This window comes from Sceloporus undulatus, chromosome 4 (genome assembly GCF_019175285.1).
Source record: "Sceloporus undulatus isolate JIND9_A2432 ecotype Alabama chromosome 4, SceUnd_v1.1, whole genome shotgun sequence".
Taxonomy (NCBI): domain Eukaryota; kingdom Metazoa; phylum Chordata; class Lepidosauria; order Squamata; family Phrynosomatidae; genus Sceloporus; species Sceloporus undulatus.
The window spans coordinates 135,920,946-135,944,747 of NC_056525.1; the positions used below are offsets into that span (position 1 = coordinate 135,920,946).

A 23,802-nucleotide genomic window follows, 5' to 3' on the forward strand; every position below is an offset into this window, starting at 1 on the left:
GAGTATCCAAAACATGCCTGCATGTCCCCAGAAGGCATCTGGGGACAAAAGAACCGTTTGTTTGTTTGTTTGTTTGTTTGTTTGTTTGTTTGATGGGAGCAGGTGTGGTGGCTATCCAAAGTCTCCTGGAGGGCTAAAGTGGTATAGAACTTTCTTAGATAAAAAGGCAAGATTTTATGCAGGCTGTTTTGCACAAAATTGTGTATTTTCTACACAAATGAATTTTCCCCGATGAAGGATAGTGTTCATACTCCATGGACATTTTCAAAGCAGGGAGAAAACTGCTGAAATTATTTGTCCATGCATGAGGGAACAAATCAGTGACGATTCATATCCATAATCTGAATTTCTGTATGAAACCTTTAAATAAAAATTGCAGTGGATATGGATAATGTTTTGAAAGGTAGATGTGGGAAAATGCACATATTATACTTGTTTCCTCATTGTGACAGATTAAACCCTGAGGCCTAGCAAGCACATTCCATTTCAGTCTGTTTTGGCCTATTTGCTCCCTTTCAGTGGCCTATCTAAAGGATAAGGGGAAAGAGCTCTGGACTGGAGCAATGGAGTTATGTGGGTGCACTAAGCCAATATAACTAGTTTGGCATAGACAGAAGAGCAACAAAGGATGTAAGGCATTAGCGAAATAGCCTGCTTAGAGCTGGTAGACTTTCACATTACTCAGTAATAGCACTCTGATATCACTTTACCTGCCATGGTCCCATACTATGGAATCCTAGGATTGGTAGTTTTCATGAGGTATTTTGAATTCTCAGTCAAAGAACTCTCTGTGCCTCCTCAAACCACAAACCTAGTATTCTGTAGGATACAGCCATGGCAATCAAAGTGGCATAATTTCATGATGGTATGACAGAGACCTTGGTCTGCTTTCCTTTGCTACTATTACCTTGGAGAAGGTACAACTGCTAGCATCATGAACTAAGATTTGGGCCATGGCTTTCCGGGCTCATTTTGGAATAAAATTTGTACCATCCTGAGATATTCACAGTGTTGATTCCCGCAAGAGAGGAAAGTTACAGTCACTTTTGTGATGTCCAGAGGCATAGACCATAGACTGTATTGAAACAGACATTCCAGAGAAGAAACCAGTTTTTGGAAGCAGATGATGGTACTAACCTCTGATAAGCAAAATGAAACCTTGGAGGAAGGAACAGATGCAAGAGAGTATGGCTTTTGCAGTGGCCAGATATGCAGAATCTAGGGGATGGGAATAGGAGAGTGGCTTGCTGTTGGCAGGAAGAGCCCCCCTACCATAATTCATTTTTGAGAACTTGAGCTTGTTTTATTATTCACTTAGTAAATTGTATAGGCTATCCAATATCAAGCATTCCTGGACAACTCATAGAACTGAAGTGTAAAGTGAAGAGCAAGGAAGACTTCTCAGGAACAGCCTATATCTATTTGGAATGGGAAGACACTGCAGGAGTCCATCATGGAAAGGGTGACAGCTCTAAATAGACAAAGATAATTGACATACTTCTCTCATCACTAACATGTCAGAGCTGCACACTACTCATGGTCCTTCTCTGCTGGGCTCTGCAGTGCTGCCACCACCTACAACTGCATAAGGATGCTAAAAAAAAAAAGCATAAGGATGCTCAAGAGTCTTCAAGTTCTGTTTACAAAACTTTACTATTAAGTATATACAGCACTATATACACGACAAGGACTCTCCAACCAACCATCAACAATTAGCCACACTGTTCACAGATCACACCCATATTTATACATATTGACCATGGCATGATATCCTCACACAGGTGCCTGCAGCTGTCCTTTACATGAGCCTCTTGAGTCACCCTGGACATGCCCTCCAAGTGGTGTGATGATGACACTCCATGTCTGCCACTGGATGTTGCATCACCCAGCTGCCAAATTCTGACCTGTGAAATTCTTAATACTAGTGGTGTACATACATACATGCATACATACATACATACATACATACATAGACACAAATGCCTTTCAGCTTTAGCACTGGCACAGGTCCCAAAGGGGTAGGTGTGCTCCATCCAATGCAACAAAAGCAAGTTTGTGACAGCTTACAGAGCAACACTTCCAAGGATTATAGCTGGAGTTTAAACCTATGTGTGCACATGTGCTATAACTGGTTATGTCTATGCAGTGTTTTTAAAATACAAATCTCTTTTTGATATGACAGAAATTACACACGTACAGTCAGCCCTCTGCACAGGCGGATTCAAAATATTCAAAAAATATATAAAGCAGCAAAAAGCAAACCTTAATTTTGCCATTTTATTGAAGGGATACCATTTTACTATGCCACTCTGTATATAATGGGACTTGAGCATCCAGAGGGGGCCCTGGAGCCTAACTGGATACACCAAAGGGTCAAAACAAACACAGTATACAGATTGAACAAAGAGATGGCACTGAATTGGGGGGAATAAACAGTAAAATGGTTGCAACAGTGTCATGCAAAGCATAATTTTTTCGTTCCGTCAGTGCAGCATATATTGTAGAAGCCGATTGTGGTATTATGTGTTTATAATACAGCACTACGCAGGCGTGCAGTTACGTTTCTGTTTACATTTGTCAGAAGAAAGGACCATGTGTTGTACAGTTGACCCTCCTTTTCCATGGATTCTGCATTCATGCCTTGAAAAAATTCCAAAAATATAACTTCCAAAAAGCAAATACTCATTTTGCTATTTTATACATGGGACACCATTTTACTACACCATTGTATATACGGTTGGCCCTCCATATCCACAAATTTTTAAACCACTAATTCAAGCATCTACAGATTGAAAATATTGCAAAAAATAAAAATTCCAAACAGCAAACTTTGGTTTTTGCCATTTTATATAAGTGACAATGTTTTACTATACCACTGTATATAATGGGACTTGAGCATCCATGGATTTTGGCATCGATGGAGATCCTGGAACTAAACCCCAGCAGATACTAAGGGCCCACTGTAGTAATCAATCAGCATAGAATGTTCTAAATCAATACCATTCTGTATAAAGCATTACCTTTTTTCCTTCACATTTTCTCTCCTTTTTTTGAAATTGGGGTATGACCAATATAATTGCATTAACATTTACAACTGTAAATGTGAAATTGAGACATCATGCTTTGTCAAGGGAAGGTGGAGATTAATAATGTTATTTCAGTTAAAAAAAATATTATGGAAAAAATGAAACTGGAAGTTGATGGAGGTCTCTGGAAACAATCACATCTACAAATCAGTTTTCTTTTCCAAACAAACCTCTTTCTCTTCCAGCAGAAAACACACCTGCGTTGGTAGTTATAACAGAGTGTTCTCAGGTAACCAAACACCCTTATTAAGTTGACCATTTCCCTCCAAAGCTTCAACCATTCTCATCCAGGCATTCTATTTAGCTGCTTGATTTACAGCACAATAGGTTGGGTTCTGTATGCTGGCAATGAGGCCAAAGCAAGGACCAATGGAAGGTATGTCAGCAAAGTGGCCCCTGAGCCCTGCTTGAGCATGGCTGCCCTGCTGCACTGCAGTGAGGAGAGAGGCAGTTCATTCAGGACATAGTCCTGGTAATCCAGAGGGGAGCTGCATATGTAGTCATGAGGCCAATCGGGCAGCAAGGCCTTGCTGGTGGCCAAGTCCTGGATTTCCTTGATAGTCTGGCGGCAAGAACAATTGTAGAGATTGTGTCCGGCTTTTAAGCTATGCAGGTTTTTCAAATGCAGAAGGCCTTCAGTAGGAAGCTGCGAGAGCTGGTTGTGATCTAAACTGAGCACTTCTAGACTTGGAAGCCCCTTGACTGAGGGGATGGACTGCAGCCTGTTGTGGGACAGGTAGAGCTCTTTCAGTCCAGGGATGGAGAGGTCTAGGGTAAAAATGTGATTGGCACTCAGATCTAGTATCTCAATGTCAGGGGGCAGTGACCTGTCTATGTGTTCAAATCCTGTGCTGGACAAATTGAAAACACGTAGAGATGGTGGCCACAAGCAGGGAGAGGAGACGAGTTCAGGCACGAAATCATTCTGACTGAGGTCCAAATGAGTGAGCTGGTTGAGATGAGCCAGAGTCTGGCACACTGTCTCATAAGAGGTCAGATTGTTGCCATGTAGTTTTAACACCTGGAGCTGAGGGAAAGCACCTTTGCAGAATGAGTTTTCTCTATGTGGCCCTGGTCCTGGAAACGGTTCCTGAAAGATCCAAGAAGCGCAGTGCTCTCAATACTGTGCTGATTTTGCATGGGATAGATGTGACTTCTGACTCGGTTACTGACAGGTTTTCTAGGGTCTCCAGCCAGCTTCTCAGGCTGGATATATCAACTCTGTCGTCCAAAGAAGCAGCCATGACTTTGTGGAAATGCAAAGAAGAAACCTTTAGGTCAAATCCATCTGTGTCAAGCTGGTCAGCAGATCTAAGGAAAGTACAGTTTACAAACTTCAGTTCAGAGACCTGAGGTGTGTAGGAAATAATTTTCAGGGCTACTGGCAAGAGAACTTCTGGCACAATGAGGTCTGTAAAGATCAGCTTGCTTACCTGGAGAGCCTCCAGAAAGTCAATTTCATTTGACTTCAGCTCAGTTCTAGAAAAGCCATTTCTAAAAAACTGTGCCAGGTTTCCACCTTGAAGCTCATATGTAGTGGCTGGGAGGCAGTTAAAGAATGTTTGGGCCTCTGACTTCTTCAGCTCTAGTAGTGAACACACACAGTGCTGTTGGGACAAGTAACACATGCCTTTTGCTTTAGGGAAGTTCAAACCCAGCAGAAGGAAGAATACAAGGGCCTGAGTTCTATGCATGATGCACAGCCTGAAAAAGAGAAAAGCCACAGTAAAGCTACATCATGGTGTAGTGGTTTGAGAAAGAAATCCCAAGAAATCCCCACAATGGTGGCAATATGGGTGGCAATAAGTTGGAAATGTTCTGAAGGTGCACAAAAAAATAACAACATACTTCCAGCTTGATTTTCTAAAATGTTTCTGACAATAAACTGCAGGATAAGACTTTTTTTTTTTTATCAAAGGCAATCTGAAGCAGCGTCTGCTAAGTAACACCCCTGAACTCTGTGGCTTCTTAATGCCTTCTCCTTCTTAACTATTTTGCCCGTACTGGGTGATTGAAAAAGAATGCAAAAGTAAAGCTGCTCTTATTTATTTTTGCACCATTCTCTTTGAATCACTCTGTATATATAGAAGCAGCAGTTCAAAACTGACTCGTGGAATCTAGATTTTTGTAGATAAGAAAAACATGGGCAGGATAGAGGCAGGACCTGGCTAAATTACTCACTAATAGCTTCAGTTTGACCCTTCAAAGTATATGAGCCCCGAAGTAGGAGGTAGTGAGAAGCAGAATGGACATAGGAAGGGAAAGGCCAACAGAAGACCTGGGGGTCAACAGGCTGCAAAAATGTTTGACTTTATTATCCAGCCACCTAGCACCATATGAGCATTAAACACACTGAAGTAATACAAAGGAGTTGTTTGCTGTGTGCCAATGTCCCTTTCCCCAGTAGATAATCCCTGTAGTTTGGGATTTACCAAAGCCGATCTAAACAGGGTGGGTGCTGCTGGCCCTTCAGAGACATAGGTTTGAGCACCTGATGCAAGACCCTGCTGTCAACAGCAGCCTCAGCCCAGCCAAGCTGTAAAGCTAGTGATGTCTAACAAGTGTGTATGATGTCTTGTATGTGGCCACCCTGATGGTCTTTGGTATAGGAGCTATGATGGTTAGAGGTGCTCATGCCCCTGCATTCTTTGGCATGGGTGACTTGGTTTCTGGTGGCAATCTCCCAAGAATTCATGGTACGTAGTAATGCAGGGCCTGATCCATCTGCTAGGCATGGAGGCTGGTGCCCACAGAACAGGGCTAAAAGGAAACAAAGTGGGGTGTCAGAGGAACGAAGAGAAGGAAAGGACTGGAGTGGCTATAATGAAGAAGTTGCAGAGCAACAGCAAACACATCCTACTGGAGTGAAAGGCAGGACAAGACTGGCCTTCTAGGGTTGGCTCCACTCACGTGGGGTCACCAAACTACAGGATGTGGGGCTCTTATCTACTGGGAAATAGGACTGATTTTTTATATAGGCTCATTTTGAGCTCTTTACAAGTGTCCATTCTCCTCCTGGTTGGTTCCTTGGTCTTTTAAAAAGAGCATACAGGTTTTACAAATATACTACTACTTGCATGCAGCGAGTGAGCAAATAACAATCTGCTTCTAGAGATATCCTGTATTTCCATTTGTGCTTTCACTATACAGTGGATTTTAAAAAGTATTATTTTTATTATTACTTTCTTAAGCTCTACCTGGCATTTCCCCTGGCTACCTGCCCTCTGCTCCACCAGTCAATTGGCTGGTGTATAGATTTACATAGTTTTTCGTTCCCAAAGTGCCAAGATTTTTCTTTTAAAGCCACGCAGAACATTTTTTTGTTACATAGAGCGGACCATGCAATTTGAAGTTTACTCAAAAGCCACCTGTCACTCCAGCAGTGCCCTCCCCTCTCCCTTCATATTTTCATGTTTTGTTTTATTGTTGTTAATAAATTCTGGCCTACTTTGTTTCACTAAATGTATGGAATCAGGCTCCTCATTCAAGGCAAAAACTGCTAAACAGTGTCAGTGATGCCATTCCTTTACTATCAAGGCCTGTGAGGACCTCACTGATGAATAAATAAAGCCCAGATAATCTGCTACACCCAATTTAGACAGCATTCCTGTGCACACCTTTGGACGTAAACTGTGACTGAACACAGTGGGGGACTGGGTTTTGGGGAAATGTGGACAGGAGCGCACTGCACATGTGCTAGGATAGCTGTCTGGTAGAAGGCAGGAGAGGTATTGAAATTAAGCAACAAAACAGAACTTACTCACTATCCAAATGCTCTAGTTGTGCCAATTCCTTCTGCTTCCAGGATATCCTAGTTGAAGACACATTAATTTTGTTCGCAACAGAGCACAAATGACTTCTCTTTATTTTTTCAGCGGCAAGTTGCTCTTTCAAATCTGCTTATCGTTCCTAAACGGCACATAACCAAAACCAGCTTCTTGTCAGCACTTCTTCACAACGCATTTCAAGTGTTTTTTGAGGAACTCCACTTGCAGAAGGATATTGCTGTGACACTGTTACGTAACAGTCCAAAATGTGCAAATAGGAAGAGAGAGGAAAAAATATCCCTGCTTCTGTCCACTCTTTCAGTTCTGAATATCCAAAGCACAGGCAGAAGGCAATTACAAATAGCCTAACTGCAACAATGGTTTTTCTCATTCTTTCAGATTGCAGGTACAGTTTTGGTTCATAAAGGCAAGCTGTGAATTAGAGATAGGATAACATCAAATTTTAGGGCAGTGGTGGCGAACCTATGGCACATGTGCCAGAGGTGGCACTCAGAGCCCTCTCTGTGGGCACGTGTGCCACCACCTCAGCATAGTGCTTGCCAGAGTTTGTTATTGGAAAGTTAGAAGGACGCGGCACTTTGCAATAAATAATTGGGCTTGGGGTTGCAGTTTGGGCACTCAGGCCTGTTACAGACTGCCAAAATAAAGCTGCTTCGGGTCTCTTTAGAGGTATGCTATTTAAATGATGCATGGGTCCTAAGAGTCTGGAGGTCGTGCCAAAGCCACACTCCATTCCTAAGCCCTGGAGTGCAGCTTTGGTGCAGCTTCCGGATTCTTAGGACGCATGCATCATTTAAAGAGCATGCCTCCAAAGAGACCCGAAACAGCTTTATTTTGGCAGTCTGTAACAGGCCTCAGTCTCTAAAAGGTTCGCCATCACTGTTTTAGGGATTTCCTAGCCTTCAGAAAGTGCATGCCTTGTTTCTGAAGCACAATCTTGTTCCATACAGATAGAGTAGCATTTGCTTTACAAATCAGAAGCCCTTTGCACATGCCCACCAGTCCTTTAAAATCAGTTTCCCTGGGGGGGAACAATCTGCATATATTTGGAGGCATTCAGTCTAAGCTGTCAACACTTTTAAAACAAAAGGCGCCAACACTAATCTTGCCATCAGGTCCCAGATTTTAATGGACAATAGTTTCAATAATTGTACCATAACTGATTTTTATCCTACTTTTCAACTAAAAAATATCATGCATCCGAGAATACAGGCATTTGGATTAATGTACATATTTCCTGTTTGTGCAAAGCTACACTGGATAGTCCAAAATGTACCAGTTCTTTCCACTGGCATCTACTAACACCTCCCTCTTTTAGGATCGCTGGGTCAGGAGCAACCCCAGGCCCTAACATTTCAGGGCCGAAACTGATAACTTGAATCCAGTCCAACATTCAAGTATTTTAGTCCTAATCTCAAGTCAAGTCTCAAGTATCTACTTTCTAGTTTCAAGCTGAGTCTCCAAGATACTTCAAGTATTGCCAACTGCACTTGTTTTCTATTGTGTATTTTATTTACCTACCACACAAAAGCCACAGTCTTTTGGGTTAGTTTGTTGTTGTTGTTGCTTCTGCTGCTGTTGTGTGCCTTCAAACTGTTTCCAACTTATGGCAACTCTAAGGCCATAAGTTCATATCATGGGGCTTTTGAGGCTGAGAGTGTGCGACTTGCCCAAAGTCACCCAGTAGGTCTCCATGATTGAGCAGGGATTTGAACTCTGGTTTCCAGAATCACAGTCCAGTGCTCAAACCATTACACCACGCTGTCTCTATTGGTTAGTCTAGTGGCTCTTTGGAACCTCCAGATGTTTTGGACTCTTGACTTTGCTCTGTTCTTTCCTACTGTAATTTGGATAGAAAACTGTAGTTCTGCTGTCCAGCAGTAGGCATCTACATTCCCGAAAGAGAATTTGAATCCTAAAAGCCAGAGTGACATGGTCTGAGTGTTGAACTATGACTCTGGAGACCAGGGTTCAATCCTGATTCAACTATATAAACCCACTGGATGACCTTGGGCATGTTACACTGTCTCAGCCTAAGGTTATGGCAATGGCACACACACACACACACCCATAAGAAACATTCCAAAGGAACCCCATGATAGGTTCATCTTTGAATTGCCATAAATTGGTAATGACTTGAAGGCACACAAAAACAAGAAAAACAACAATGAGAAAATCAGAATCCCCTCATTCTATAATTAATTTTAAGAATTCTAATTAAATTGGAATTCAGGACTGAAGTCTCAACTGGCATCTTCCTCCTCTTTCTCACTACTACTATAAAATATTATGCATTAGTTCTTGGAGTCAATATCAAATGTAGTCTCATAGATTTCTCCCTGTTTACTAAACTGTAACTATAAAGACAGAAGCCTTATCCTTGAATCATAGAATCATAGAGTTGGAAGAGACCGCAAGGGCCATCCAGTCCAACCCCCTGCCATGCAGGAAATCTCAATCAAGGCATCCCCAAGAGATGGCCATCCAGCCTCTGCTTAAAGTCCAAAACATCTGGAGGACCAAATTTTGGAAACCACTGCTACTAATCCCATCTAAAATGGCCCAATGAATCAATGGTTGAACAAAAACCCACTGGCTAATCCAATTGATTGCTCTGCCCTAGTCTGGACTAACAATACAAATTAAGTCAAAATGTTTTCAGTAATACATTAGAATAATGGCTGAAGGCTATTGTTCCAACACTAACAACACTCCAGGATAGTTAGGAAAATTAAACACACTTTAGGTCTTCTCCAAGCCCAGTGCAGAGTGCAGGAGTCCGAAAAGAGCTCAATTTTGGCTACATCCACACTCCAGAAATAATCCAGTTTGACACCACTTTTACTGCCCAGGCTCAGTGCTGTGGAATTCAGGGACGTGTAGTTTTGTGAGCAATTCAGCCTTCTCTGTCCGAGAGCTCTGGTGCCACGACAAACTACAAATCCCAGAATTTAATCACAGTGGGCCATGGCAGCTGCAGTGGTGTCAAACTGGGTTATTTCTGCGGTCCAGATGTAAGCTTGATCAGCAGTGAATCAGAAGCAAGTTCAGAAAGGCTAACTCCCCAGAAAGAGAGTGTAAAAATAGGGAACAACTTCAGCAGGAGTTCCTCTAAACAAAAAGTGATGAGCAACAGTAGAGGTGATTACGCCAAGTTACTTTTTCAACACTGCATTGGGCAATGACCATTAATGAATTAATTAACTGTGGTGTAGTGGTTTGAGTGTTAGATGAGGACTGGAGACCAGCCTTTGAATCCCTGCTAAGCAACAGAAACCCATTGGATGATGTTGGGCAAGTCACATACTCTCAGCCTCAGAGGAAGGCAAAGGCAACCCCCCCCCCTCCAGTCTGAGCAAATCTTGCCAAGAAAAACCCATGAAAGGGTCACCTTAGCATTGCCATAAATTGGAATCAACTTGAAGGCACACATAACAAGTAACATGAACATTAGGGGTTTAAAAAATGTTTTTGTTCTGCATACACTCGTCTCTCCACATTTGTGGCTTTGACTTTTGTGGATTTGATTATTCACGGATTTTATTAATATGTTCTCTCTAGGAATATCTAGGTCCTCCGTTGCAACTCTATGGTTGACTATAACTAAAAGTCGCACTGAAAGACCTAGAGATTCCTAGAGAGAACGCTCCACTAGGCCTTTGTAGCTCCTCCAGGGCAGTCTTATGGTCAGTGTCTGCTGGACATTGACCACAGAGTTGCACTGGAGGACCTAGAGATTCCTAGAGAGGTGTCCTCTTGGGTAAAAACATGGTGTTTTGTGGGTTTCTACATTAACAGGGGTCCTGTGCCCTTAACCCCAGTGAATGTGGAGGGACGAGAGTATACTCTCGTATGTTACATATAAAACACAGAACAAAATAACGACGTAACATACCTTGAAAACTTACACGATCTACTAACTTACATTCTTTACGTACTGAACATTTAACAAAAGCGTTCATTCATTCTTGAATATCTAAAAAAACACGTAATGCATAACATAGACGTGTTCCTTCCTTGAGTCCTGGGTGATTATTGTTTTGTTCCACTTTTTTTCATATATATATATATATATAGTCTCCATATGTACAGTCAGCCCTCCTTATATCCATGGACTTTTTTTTATCCACGGATCCAAGCATCCACAGCTTGCAAATACTCCAAAAAAGAATACATTCCAAATAGCTAGACTGGATTTTGCCATTTTATATAAGGAAATGCGCCATTTTACTGTGCCATTGCATATAATGGGACTTGAGCATCCATACATTTTGTTATCCATGGGAGTCCTGGAACCAAACCCAGCGGATAACAAAGGCCCACTGTATGAATATTTCACTTTACTCCTATTCCCAATCAGTGGTCCCTAAACTGTGCTCTTTAAGGGGTTTTTGGACTCCATCTCCCAGAATCCCAGGCTATTGGCCAACATGGCTGAGGCTTCTGGGAGATGAAGGCATCTGGAGGAAGAGAAGCCTCTGGAAGCTCCACCGCAGCAGCAGCACCCAATCAGAACTAAGGAGCCTCTGGAAGCGCAGCAACAGCACCCAATCAGAAGCCTCCAGGAGGAACTGCCCTGTTCCTGGCGGGATATAAAAGGAGGCACGAGGGGAGAAGGCAGGCGTGGCTGCGAAGGTGTGGCTCTGCTGGGAGTTGCTTGCAAAGTGTGCAGGTGCCATGGCTGCTCCCCTGCAAAGGAAGGTAGGGATGGAGGAGGACTGGGTGCTTCAGGAGTAGGAACTACTTTTTGCACCTGAGGAAGTAGGTTTTAGCCTAGGAAAGCTTCTGCTACCAGTTTCTTTCTTTCCAGTGAGTTTCAAAGGGGCTTCAAGGTCTCTCTCTCTCCATACATTTGGACATTGCATGACATAAATGCACCTGAGGAAGTAGATTGAAATCTAGGAAAGCCCCTGTTGCCAACTTCTTAATTTCTGTTAGTCTCAAGGGGGCTTCAAGTCCTCTCTTTGCATAAATTTGGACTTTACATGCCATAAATGCACCTGAGGAAGGAGACTTTAGTCTGCAAAAGCTCCTGCTGCCAACTGCTTCCTTTCTGTTCCTCTCAAAGGGGCTACAAGACCTCTGTCTACATGCATTTGGACATTACAAGACATAAAATGCACCTGAGGGAGTAGACTTTAGGAAAGCTCATGCTCATTCTTCCTTTCAGACAGTCTCAAAGGGTCTACAAGATTATCTCTACATATTTTTGCTGTTGTTGTTGTTGTGTGCATTCAAGTGGTTTCTGACCTATGGCCACCCAAAGGTGGTGTGAACCTCTCCTGGAGTCTTCTTGGCAAGATTTCTTAAGAAGGTTGGGCTTTGTTATGTTTTGTTGTTTTTACCACTGTCATCCTCTGAGGCTGAGAGAGTGTGACCTGACCAAGGTCCCCTTCCAATGGGGTCCATGGCTGAGCTGAATCTCATCCTGGACTCGAGAGTTGAAGTCCAACACTCTATAACCATGCTATACATACAGCTAGTAGGTACTCAGCCTTTTCCACTGGGAAAACTTAATTTCTGTTCATGTTATTGTATTGTATTAGTATTGGTATTAGTATTATTAATGCTTATATATGTAGCACCATAAATCTACATGGCGCTTTACAGACATCATAAAATCAGCACATGCAGTGTTACAATCCTATTTCACCAATGTTTGATTTTATTTTTATTTTAGCTTTATATATGTGTTATCAGTTTGATTACAATTTACACTGTACCTCTATTTAAAAAAAGCAGTTTCAGGAGAGGGACCGGTTTTCCTCGTTGTCTCCATCATGACTTTTTCTGAATGAGGCCAGTGTTTGAATTCTGCCACTCGGCCATGGAAACCCACTGTGGAGACCTTGGGCGAGTCCACACTCTCTCAGCCTCAAAGGAAGGCAAAGGAAAAAGTAATCCAAACAAATCTGGTGGGTGGTAAGACTTGGGCTGCATCCACACTGGAGAGATAACCTGGTTTGGCACTGCTTTAACTCTTTCTGGCTCAAGGCTATGGAATTCTGGGAGCTGGAGTTTGTTGTGAGGCCCACAACAAACTCCAATTCACAGAATTCCATAGCCTTGAGCCAGGGCATTTAAAGCGGTACCAAACCGGGTTATCTCCAGTGTGGATGCAGCCTTGGAGGCACGCAACAACTTCGCTTTCCACTCTCCATGCTCTGTGCTTCCACCACCTCTGAAGCTCAAGGCTTTAAAGTGGTGATTCCCAAACTTTGTTTGTCCAGGTGTTTTGGACTTCAGCTTCCAAAAGCCAACAGTCAGGAATTCTGGGAGCTGGAGTCCAAAACATCTGGAAGACCATAGTTTGGGAACCACTCAATCTACTCAAAAGGGTGGGCAGCTGGTTTCAGGGCTTGGGCCTGACTCCCATCCCTTCCCTTCTGCACTTAGCTGACTGTGAGGCTCCTTTGCTCTTTCTTCACTTTCCTCTGTTTGTGTTACTACAGTGGTGACTTGCAAAAGTAAGCTGAGCTGTGCACATCTCAGAAGGAGTACTTCACAGTCAGTGAAAGTGCAATACACAAAACTGTATATTGCAGTGAGCTTCCCATCTATGGGCCAGTGTGGCAAAGCAGTTTGAATGTTGGACCAGGGTTCAATTCTCCACTTGGCCATGAAACCCACTGGGTGACCCTGGGCAAGTCACACTCTCTCTGCCTCTAGGGAAGGTAGTGGTAAAGCCCCACTGAACAAATCTTGCAAAGAAGACCCCATGATAGAGCCTTGGGGTCGCCATAAGTTGGAAGTGATTTGCAAGCGCACAACAACCACAGCCCCATCTGTATATATCTTCTCAGAAAGGGATATTTCACAGTGACTGGGTGTGTATTCCAGTGAATTCCCCCAGTTCTGTACACATCTCCTTCTGGGGCTGCCTCCTCTTTCTCTTTTTCATGTAGAAATCTGTGTTTATTGATCTCCTTCCATCATATATTTACTCACTGTTTATATAATTGAATTATTATTTTAAGGAGGTGAAAGGAAAAGGAGATGTCAATTTTGGAAGAAAAATACCAAAATCCATAAGAGGGCAAGAGGGAGAGGACTTCTGGTTCACTGCCATGTGGCCAGCTTAAACAAAAACATGGTTTAAAAACATTGACATAAGGCCTGAACAGACAAGCCAAAATAAAGCTGCTTTGGGTCACTTTGAAGGTATGCTGTTTAAATGATGCATGCGTCCTAAGAGTCCAGAAGCCACACCAAAGCCACACTCCAACCCTAAGGACTGCAGCGTAGCTTTGGCGAAGCTTTCGGACTCTTCAAATGCATGCATCATTTAAACAGTATACCTCCAAAGTGACCCGAACCAGCTTTATATTGGTCTATCTGTACGGGCTCTAAGACTGTAGTTTAAAGCTCCATATCCTAAGCTTGCTGGCAGGATTTCACATCATGATATGGGCAAAACCATTTTTATAATTCTGCTGCCTTACCTTTATGAGAGAAATTTCAGTTTATACGATGAACGTCAAGAGCAGGGTATAAATACTCAAATAAGTACGGAGAGGAGGATTTTGCCTTTTGCCTTAAAAAGTTCAGCCAGTGGGGAAACCTGCTGGATTCTTACCTGAGATTGTTGCATGGAGCTAAGCAAAAGTTTTGGCTTTTCATTCACTACAGTTACCATTGCAGGAGCTGCCTATCAACTCTGCTTATGGAAGGTCTTGGAGGTGTTGGGGCCAGTCTGATACATGTTTGTGTTGCAGGTGCCTTCTCTGACACTGAGTGAAATAAATCAGAGTAGAAAAAATGAGCTTCTGGCATGGGTAAAAGACACAGGAGTTAAGTTACTACAGATCAACGGCCAGAGAAAATATGGTGGCCCTCCACCAGGTAAGTAAAAAACTTGACTTACGAGAAGCATATGTTAACTATTTATTCCAAATAGTGTTATTGCTGCTGGCAATAAAAAGGCAGCATCCTATCTTCTGAGGTATCTTGCTATAGTGACTACTAGTTGCTGTGAATCTCTGTCCTTAACAAGGACATATTTTTCCTATGTCATGATTTGAGTAGAAGGAGCAAAAGTAAAGTGTATAGAGGAGCAAGGGAGAATTATTACCAGTCTGGCCATCTGTCCCCCCCCCACACACACACACCCAGCATGCAAAGCTCTAGACTTTTTATAGACGTATCTACTCAGGAACAAGATCTAGGGAGAGTATCACATGGGTCAGGTATACTGCAATTACAACAGAATAATTTCATTTTTGGTTGGGATATACTATATGATGTTATTCCTCTTCTGTTGTTCCCCTGGTAGGAGACCATTTGGAAAAAAATGTTACCTTTTCAACCACAAAAAATCCATATATAATCCCCTTTCCTGCTTGCTTCTGCTACAATTTATAATGTGAAAGTTATGCTGGTTTGGGGTGGTCAAGACCCAGGAGGTGTTCTGTGGGCGCCTTTTGGCTGTGGCTTACTTTCCTGCACTGAAAACCTTCTGTTTACCTCCAGTAGTCTGATGAGAAGGGCTAGGAAATGTAAAATGTGTTTCCTTTCAATTTGGGATGGAAAAGTAACAAGAGAAATTTTATAACCTTTGTTTGTTTGTTTGTTTGTTTGTTTTGGTGGTGGGAGGAGTCTATAGAAAAAATATTCAGTGGCAAATGACCCCTCATTCCCAAATGGGGGCTTGTCAGAAGTGGAGAAGGCAAAAAATATTGCTTCAGACTTCCCCCACCCCGTTTCCTTTTCCAGATAGAGCAGTGCAGTTCCTGTGTGTGTGTGTGTGTCTCTGTCTCTCTCACACTAACATACACCCCTGGAAATGTAAGTGTAAATGCGTCTCACAGTTAAAAGAGCATTTGTTTCATTGACACTGCCTCCTGCCTCTTCATACTTCCAGCTTCAGATTCAATTGCTGGTAGATGAAAGCCGTCAGCTGCTTTAGCCTGATCTCTTGTGAATCGAGAAGATTTTTTTTCCCCAATCCCTAGGAAAAGAAGACTGGAGGCAGGGAAACATTTGTTTTTATGTCTTTGTGATTAAATAAACACCCTTTTAAATGTAAGACTCTCTTCGTTTATATTTCTATGTGGTTCGGTCATTTCTCTGTGCAGCTGCGGCTGTGAAAAAGGGTGTGTGTGAATTTTCATGGCTTATATTTTAAAAAAGAAAAGATTCTAGTCAGGATGGGGAAAGGGAGGCTAATCTCCAGAGAAATTGCCAAATTAGAAAGAGGGACAGGGATAATGTCTTGGCAGAGGTACTAAGTGGGCAACCCTAAGTCCTGTGTGTGATAAAGTTTTAGTGCAAATGAATGCTATGATTCTGGAAAGTTTCCCGAGCCATTAAAGGAAAGAGAGGATTCCCAACTATATAATGTTTTTAAAAACAATGCTATTTTAGCAGGAGAAGAGCCTGGTGTTGAAACTCCCAATGCAAAAAGTATGGTGTTTAAAATTTAAATGTTTTAAAATTTCTTATCTCCAATCCCTGATATGGAGGTAAGAGCTAGATTTCACTGAACTGAAGGAACAAATCCAACCAGTGATTGGGGATACATGGGGATTTCCTGCACAAGGCTGGAAGAAGAAAAATGTGGCCTACAGAAAAAGCTTCTGTGCCAGATAAAAGTCCCATAGGGTGGATGTTCCCTATCCTTGTTGTAGGATGCCTTGTAATTTAATGAGGAAATAGCCTTTTGGTGATCTCTTTTTTTCTTGTTCTCTCCACAGATTGGTTTGGCAGTCCCCCACCATCTGGTACAGAGGTTTTCATAGGGAAGATCCCACAAGATATATATGAGGATAAACTAATTCCTCTTTTCCAAAGTGTCGGAAAGCTCTATGAATTTCGCCTGATGATGACGTTCAGTGGGCTTAACCGGGGCTTTGCTTATGCCAAGTATTTGAACCGGTATAGTGCTCAGAAGGCTATCACTGTGCTCAATAAATATGAAATCCAAATGGGCTGCCACATAGTTGTTTGCAGAAGCACTAACAAGTGTGAGCTCTGCATTGATGGCCTTGCTCCCTCCGTGAAAGAATGCCATCTTCTGCCAATGCTACAGGAGCTTACCACAGGAGTCCTGAGCATTTCCTTGCACCCTAGCCCCTTCAAGAGACAACGACAGCTTGCAGAGGTGAAATATATCTCCCATCAGGCTGCTGCAATAGCCAAGAAGGCTCTGGTTGAAGGTTTGTCTCAGCTTATGCTTTAAGAGATAGTGGGTGGAGCATTGGATGCTACTGATCATTTATAGTACACACCATTCATTGTGAGGTGAGAGTAGAAAACAGTTGCTCCTCCAGATGTTGTAGGGCTGCAGTTCCCAATCACTATCCCTTGTGTGGGCTGGGACTTACAAATGTTGCAGTCCTACAGTATCTATGCAGTCATGTGCTCCCAAATCTTTTACTGGGTGATTATTCTGGGCATAAATGTCACTCAGTTACTGTTGATGAAGAATTCAATGGTAATATTAATCACCCTAGATACTTGAGCTCTATATTTGTTACAATAAGCTATAATTGGTGTATGTGTAAACACAAATGATGCTCATCTGCAATCATAACACTGTCACTTCTTAATGTAGTATTTTTCCTTCTCTTGTCTTGGTGCATGTATACTTGACCTTCAGGATTAGAGCTACATTCAAACTGATAGATGAATTGGAAGATACTGTAATATAATTTGTTTTCTGTCATATGCAGGAACGTTGTGTCTGTGTGGAGACCAGATTGAAATAGACTGGTTGAAACCCAATATAAAACAGGAGCTACGCAGTTCCTCAGGGCAGGCCATCCCAAAGATCTTGTCAGCTGGTGGTTCTTGCAGAGATTCCCTGAATGAAGAGCTTTCTGAGCCTGCAGACTGCCACAAACTACCAATGTTGGGCAGCATGTTGGACTACCTCAACTTACAGTGTGAGAAGCAGCAGCTGGGGCGCCCTCAGTTCTTCACAAAATGTGTGCAAAGCAACCCAGAAGGGTGGTTGCAGTTCTGGTATCATGTAGTCATACCTCGGTATTTGTCTCCCTTCAGTGGATTTGTATGGATCAAGCCAGATGATTCTGGCCTGGAGGACAATGAAAAGGCCAAGAATGTTGTGGCACTGCAGCTACTCGGTGCTCTGGGTAAGTATCTTTTTAACATCTTTGTCTAAAGCTAGAATGAAAGCCAGCATGAATGTTTGGACTATAACTCTGGAAATCAGGATTCAGTTCCCCACTCAGCCATGGAAACCCACTGGGTGACGTTGGGCAAGTCACATATTCTCAGCCCCAGAAAACCACATGATGACAAACCGCCTTAGGGTTTGCTATAAGTCGGAAATTGCTTGAAGGCACAGAACAACAAAGCCAGAAGGTCAAAGCTGGGAGCTTTTAAGAAGGTGCTTTGCTTCTGTTAACTATTAGTTTGATCTGCTTGCCCAAGAAGGATGTTTCTTCTATAGTTTTTGTGGGTTTTTCAGGCCACAGATGCTGGTGAAACATCAGGAATAAACTCTTCTAGAACATGGCCACATAGTCCAAAATCCCCACAAAAAAACTATGGATGCCGGCAATGAAAGCCTTCAATGTTTCTTCTCTTCACACAGCGCAAAAGTGATAGTAGGTACAAAACGAAACATTAAAAGTTGATAAATTTTCAAGAACATAACAGTAGAACACACAGACTACTACTACTTTCTTACCCGCCTCTCCCCATTGATCAAGCAAAGAATAACAACAGCCCAAGAAATGCACCTTATCAGTTAAAAACACACATCAGTTCAAAATAACAAACAAGACACATACATATTAAAACAATCCACATTTTAACATGTATAATTCAAAATAGTCTGAGCAATCCTGTCAGAAGAAACTGGTCTTTAATGTTATTTTAAATTCAGACAGCGTATTCAGCTCTAAAGTTTCTTCTGGCAGGTTGTTCTACAGTCTAGGGGTGGCTGAAGAAAATGTCTCATCTGACTGAGTCTAGTAAATGTCTCCCTGAGGACCTGAGTGTACAGGGCAGACTGTTTGGGAGAACTTCTTGACAATAAGAACTGATCAACAGTGGAATATATTGCCTTGGAAAGTGGCAGAATCTCGTCCTCTGGAGGTTTTTATAAGAGGCTGGATGGCCATCTGTCGGGGGTTCTTTGATCGCATATTCCTGCATGATGGAGTTGGACTGGATGGCCCTTGGGCTCTCTTCCAACACTATGATTGTATTGTATTGTATTGTACAGTAACCTGGATTCAAACCATGTAGGGTTTAAAGGTAAAAACATTTTGTACCTTGCCCAGAAACTAATTTTCAGCCAGTGGTGTGGTTTTAATATTGGTGTGATATGATCGCTCCTGGATGTCACAGTAACCAATCTGGCTGCCATGTTCTGAACTAATTGAAGTTTCTGAACTTGGTACAGAGGTAGCCCAATCTACATTACAATGCATGTGCAACAATCTTTAGGTCATCCAGCTCTAGGTAGGGGCACAGCTGGCAAAGCTGAAGCTGTTACTCCTGGCCATTACATCTATTTGAGCTGCCATTTGGAGCAACGGAGCCAAACCTACCTCAAAACTGAACAGTCTTTCAGAGGGAGTTTAATACCATTCAGGATTGGTTGGCTCATCTTCAAACCAAGTTTAGGACCCAGTCGACAGTAAGCACCTCTGTCTTGTCTGGATCCTCATCCATCGTATTAATTTCCTCCATTCAGAGCAGACACACCGTCTACAGTTGAGGCTGTATTTGAAAGATTTAAAGAATGGGATAGGGTTGAATAAGAGGCTTCCCAGTCACCTCTTCACCCACCATTGTGATTGGGGGTGATCCTCCCCCCATCTGTGTTGTGTAGTGAATGCAGTGGGGAGGCAGAATAGGTATGTTAAGGATAATGACAGAACGCTTTGATTTAATGACTTCAGAGAGCAAAATCATAAATCAAACACCTTCAGCTTCATATAACATTAATTGGTAATGTTTACTAAAAAATTAGTAACTGGGGAGGTCTACTTGTATATCTCAAAAATATGACACCAACACAATACAAATGCTCTTTGGTACATGCTCTTACATACAGTGAGAATCAGTTTTCCATTCTGCTTAGCTGCATACTGTTAAAATTTTACTGCATCCCTCTTGAAAGTATCAGGCATTTGTCATTGTGTCCTTAACTTTATTATTATAATATTGGGAAGTAGATTGTACCGAGAAGAATTTAAAAAGCTAAGAATGTTAGGTTATCATGCTCTTCCAGATTAGTAAATTACAACAAACCAAAAAATAAACTAAATGAATGATGGGATGGCCAAAAGGATGGATATTCCTAACCTTTCATACTGTTTGTGTGACTCATTAGTATAAGAATGAAGAATGAGCTACATATATCTTGCTGAGCTGACTATTGGTATCTCCCAAATTTGGAGAGTCAGGAAAAAGTTACAATTAGCTAAAGGTCTGTGATAAGTAGTATGTCTATAAATACCTTAAAGATATCAGATCCTTTCTGATCTTGTAAGCTAAGCAAGGTCAATCCTGGTTAGTAGTTAGATGAGAGACCATCAACCGATACCAGGTGTTGTAGGTTATATTTTAGAATCTTCCCCTTCTAAGGGGAGACTTGGTTTTTCTTAAGCAAGGAATACTCAGAGCTGGTTTTGCCAGTTCCTTCCTCTGAAATAGAGCCTTTAGCACCCTGGTATTTGTTGGTGGTCTCCCATCCAAGTACTAACCAGGGATGACCCTGTTTAACATCCAAGATCAGACAAGATCTAGTGCCTTACATTGTCAATTACCTGTCATGTTATTTCTGTACCATGGTTCAAAACAGGAGTCTTCCACCCTTTTGAAGGGCACGTTTGGAACATCAGTAAAGTACCATGGGGAAGGGGTTGCCTGTTGGTAAAATGCACTGTTATATAGTGGGTGGGTGAGTGGAGCATAGAGATACAGATTCTCAGAAATTTGGAAGCCATGCAGGAGAGATGGGTATTTTCTGGTTTGTTTCTCCCCACAGAAGAGATGGGGCATTTTCAGAAAAGTTAAAATATATATATTATGTACATGTCAAGAATAAACTCTTCTAGAACATGACCACATAGCCCGATAAACCCACGTTTCGCCGTTTTCCCACTGGTCAAATTGAAAGATTGACCTAGGAACCAATGGGAGAGGGGGCTGTCTCCAATTTGTTCTGATTTTCTCTTTCTTGGGCCTTCATATCTCTAGTGTTGCCAGTCACAAATGATCCCAGAAAGAGAAAACAGGACAAGTGAAAGCCAGTCTCCCTGAGAGTCTGATTATGTCCTATCAAATTGCCCAGAGTGCAGCAGAACAGAAGTGCCTTACCTGCAAGCGCCTGCCATCTTCACTCCAAGTTCATGTGAGTCTGGAGGCATATAAAGGAAGGGATCTCAGTGGCACAACAAGAGCCTGTAGATGCCATGTTGGGAGCGCTTGGTTCAAACATTCCCTTTATGCCATGGTGGAAATGAGTTGCATCTACTTCCCATGTGAAACTCACTCAACTGCTGCTTAGGTTTTCACACAGACCAGTGTCAGACAATGTCTTTGAAAAGAAGGACCATCTTTTAAGAGTTGTTCAGACTTGTCTTTCTTTTTCTAACAGGGTGCCCAGTGGTCTAATGAATGTTGCAGAACGACTCCTACATGTGGAGGATGCCTGTGTGTCCAGCCCTTCCTCTTTTAAGTTGGCTCTGTAGGCAAACCTATGTGAATAGTAGGTGCCTGGCCTCCTTTGTTTTTGTTGGTTTGGGACATTGGTTCCTGTATCTTAAGTTCTACTAAATTGTTTGGTTGAGTTGTTTGAGCAGCCCCTACAGTTTTGGAAGGAAAGGATGCATGCTTGTTTGCTGGCAGACAATGTAAATGCACTAGTACCACGTAAGCCTGCAGAGGCCTGGACTTAGAAGCTAAAAGAAATGTGTAGTGTGCAGGAAACACTCACTTTCTTATTGTCTGGTCTGCTGTGCATAGGTAAGGAAAGCTTAAACATTCCCACCTCAACTGGGTTTTTCCTTGAGTTCACCTCCTCCCCAGATCACAGATGGAAAGGAACAAAACCTTTATTAACACCAGTTGTCTCCACCTCCCTCGTCCAGTAGATCAAAATTAGAGTGGGCCCATCCCATTTATCAAGATGTGAGAAAGAAAGCAAGGCTTTCCCAAACAGAAGGTATTAGGTGTAGTATCTAGTTGAGCCATGTGATGCCAGCTATGGTCCAGATTCAAGAGTAAGAGCTGTCTCCTTTTCTTTGTGTTTAAATCTTGTTTGTATTACGTTTGGAATATATTTTAATTTGTTTACATGGCAGTTTGAATCACATGCCATATAGCTTAGATCTTTTGGGGAGGGGTGCACTTAGCAAACTTATTGTAGGGGAACAACCAGATACAAGTAGATTTTTCTTCAGCCAGGCCTTTTTCTCTGATGGAGGAAAGAGGCTTGTATTGACGGTGCCTTACTGTGTTACAAGCTAGCTCTTGAAGATGAAAACTTAAATGAACAGGGTGACATTACTTCTGAATGCTTTCTGATACCTTTTAATAAGCACAGCACAGCTCGTGCACAGCCAGGTGGCTTTTTAACACAGGGAAAAAAATGTTCCCAATGAATGAGAATTTCAGAGGACAAGATCTGCTTGGTGCCTTAAAACTTTACATTTTAGAATTGCATGGAAAACAGTGAATGAGTGTGTAACATCAGAATCGTTGGTACTTTAATATTAAAGTAGTTTTGAAAGAAATCTGTGTAGTGTCCTTTTTCTTCTTTTTTTTAAGTGTCAAGAATCTAATCTGCAGTTTGCTAAAGTGCCAGTAGCAAGTTCCCACTGGGAATTTGTGAGTGGGGATGGTATGTTGCATGCTTCTACAATTTGTCCTTGATGTGCAATTTAATCTCTTAACTATAATAAAAAGTGTACATACAGCTTGTTTGAATAGAAATGTTTGCACTAACTCAAATGTAGATCCATGCAGTCTCCCTAATATAAGATATTCTGAATGGTTTCCCTCTCCCTGAATACCAGGTGTTGTAGGCTGTATTTCAGAGGAAGGAACTTCTTGCTTTTAAAAACCCTATGGGATTGCCATAAGTTGACAGGCAACTTGAAGGCACATATATGCACATGCAAGTACTATGATTATGAAGTCTGCTTTATAAAAAACTCTTGCTTTGTTTTTACCAATGGCTGTCTTGTGCTGAAAAAACAGAAGATGCTAAAACAGAATATGAGTATCACTTCTACTATACTGCAAAGAACCAGAATCATCAGTTCTTAATGTAGCCATATATTTAGTCCAGGAAAACATATTTAGTGGTTATCTCAGGAATTCCAGCCACATTTGTAATTTGAAGCCACAGCAAAATGAAGCTTTATAAATTAGCATAATATCTATTTTTATTAAATGACACTTTACGGATCTGCAGCATCAGTAATTCATGATGCTGTCTTAAGGAAAAAGCAGAGGAGGTAACTGATAATTGGCAGCATAATAGCACCAGACAGCCATTCAAAGTAACATGTTTTAAACTGGTTTGTCTAGAACAATTCCCCTGACAGCTTAAAGCAGGGGCAAAGAAGTGTAGTGCATGGGATACTGGTAGCCCCAACTGCTTTTGCAACCTCTTACCCCCCCCCCCCCAAGTGATCTTTCAAATCCCAACTTTTAAAAAAAGAAAACATTGGTTTTAGGGCAATCCTGGTCCAAAACTGGAATGCTCCCAAATCCCCTAAAAATGGCACAGTTGAGGTTATATGCTCCAATAAATCTTCCCAAGCAATAAAATGTGGCCAAAAGCAACTAAAATGGCAACTTCGAAGTGGTGTGTCAATTTCAGTGTGTCTAATTGGCTCATGCCCCCCAACAGTTTCCTACCCCCCAAAAGTATCCTAACTATGAGAAAGATTTCCTACCTCCAGAAATACTATGTTTGGGCCCATTTTATATGCATCATT

General features: G+C 42.0%; 2 protein-coding genes across 3 annotated transcripts; one reads left to right on the forward strand and one right to left on the reverse strand.

Moving 5' to 3' along the window:
- Nucleotides 1-2,875: 2,875 nt before the first annotated feature.
- On the reverse strand, nt 2,876-7,035 carry LOC121929375 (toll-like receptor 2). The gene is given in 3 exon segments (XM_042464903.1): nt 2,876-4,180; nt 4,182-4,790; nt 6,847-7,035. Coding segments are annotated over 2 exon segments (1,380 nt in total). The 5' UTR covers nt 4,781-4,790; nt 6,847-7,035; the 3' UTR covers nt 2,876-3,399.
- A 4,443-nt stretch (nt 7,036-11,478) lies between these two features.
- Nucleotides 11,479-22,590, forward strand: DND1 (DND microRNA-mediated repression inhibitor 1). Of its 2 annotated transcripts, XM_042465013.1 has the most exons (6): nt 11,479-11,575; nt 14,590-14,716; nt 16,567-17,028; nt 17,545-17,757; nt 17,876-17,967; nt 21,453-22,590. In XM_042465013.1, the coding sequence occupies exons 1-6, from the start codon at nt 11,552-11,554 to the stop codon at nt 21,531-21,533; spliced, it is 999 nt and encodes a 332-aa protein (XP_042320947.1). In that variant the 5' UTR covers nt 11,479-11,551; the 3' UTR covers nt 21,534-22,590. The 2 variants fall into 2 exon arrangements, with proteins under 2 accessions (XP_042320947.1, XP_042320946.1); XM_042465012.1 differs by having other exon boundaries at nt 17,545-17,967.
- Nucleotides 22,591-23,802: the final 1,212 nt, after the last annotated feature.

Coding starts and splice junctions, on each gene's coding strand:
- DND1 (XM_042465012.1), top strand. CDS start 11,552: ATGGCTGCTCCCCTGCAAAGGAAG. Junction 11,576..14,589: donor CTGCTCCCCTGCAAAGGAAG/GTAGGGATGGAG, acceptor TTTGTGTTGCAG/GTGCCTTCTCTGACACTGAG. Junction 17,029..17,544: donor CAAGAAGGCTCTGGTTGAAG/GTTTGTCTCAGC, acceptor TGTCATATGCAG/GAACGTTGTGTCTGTGTGGA.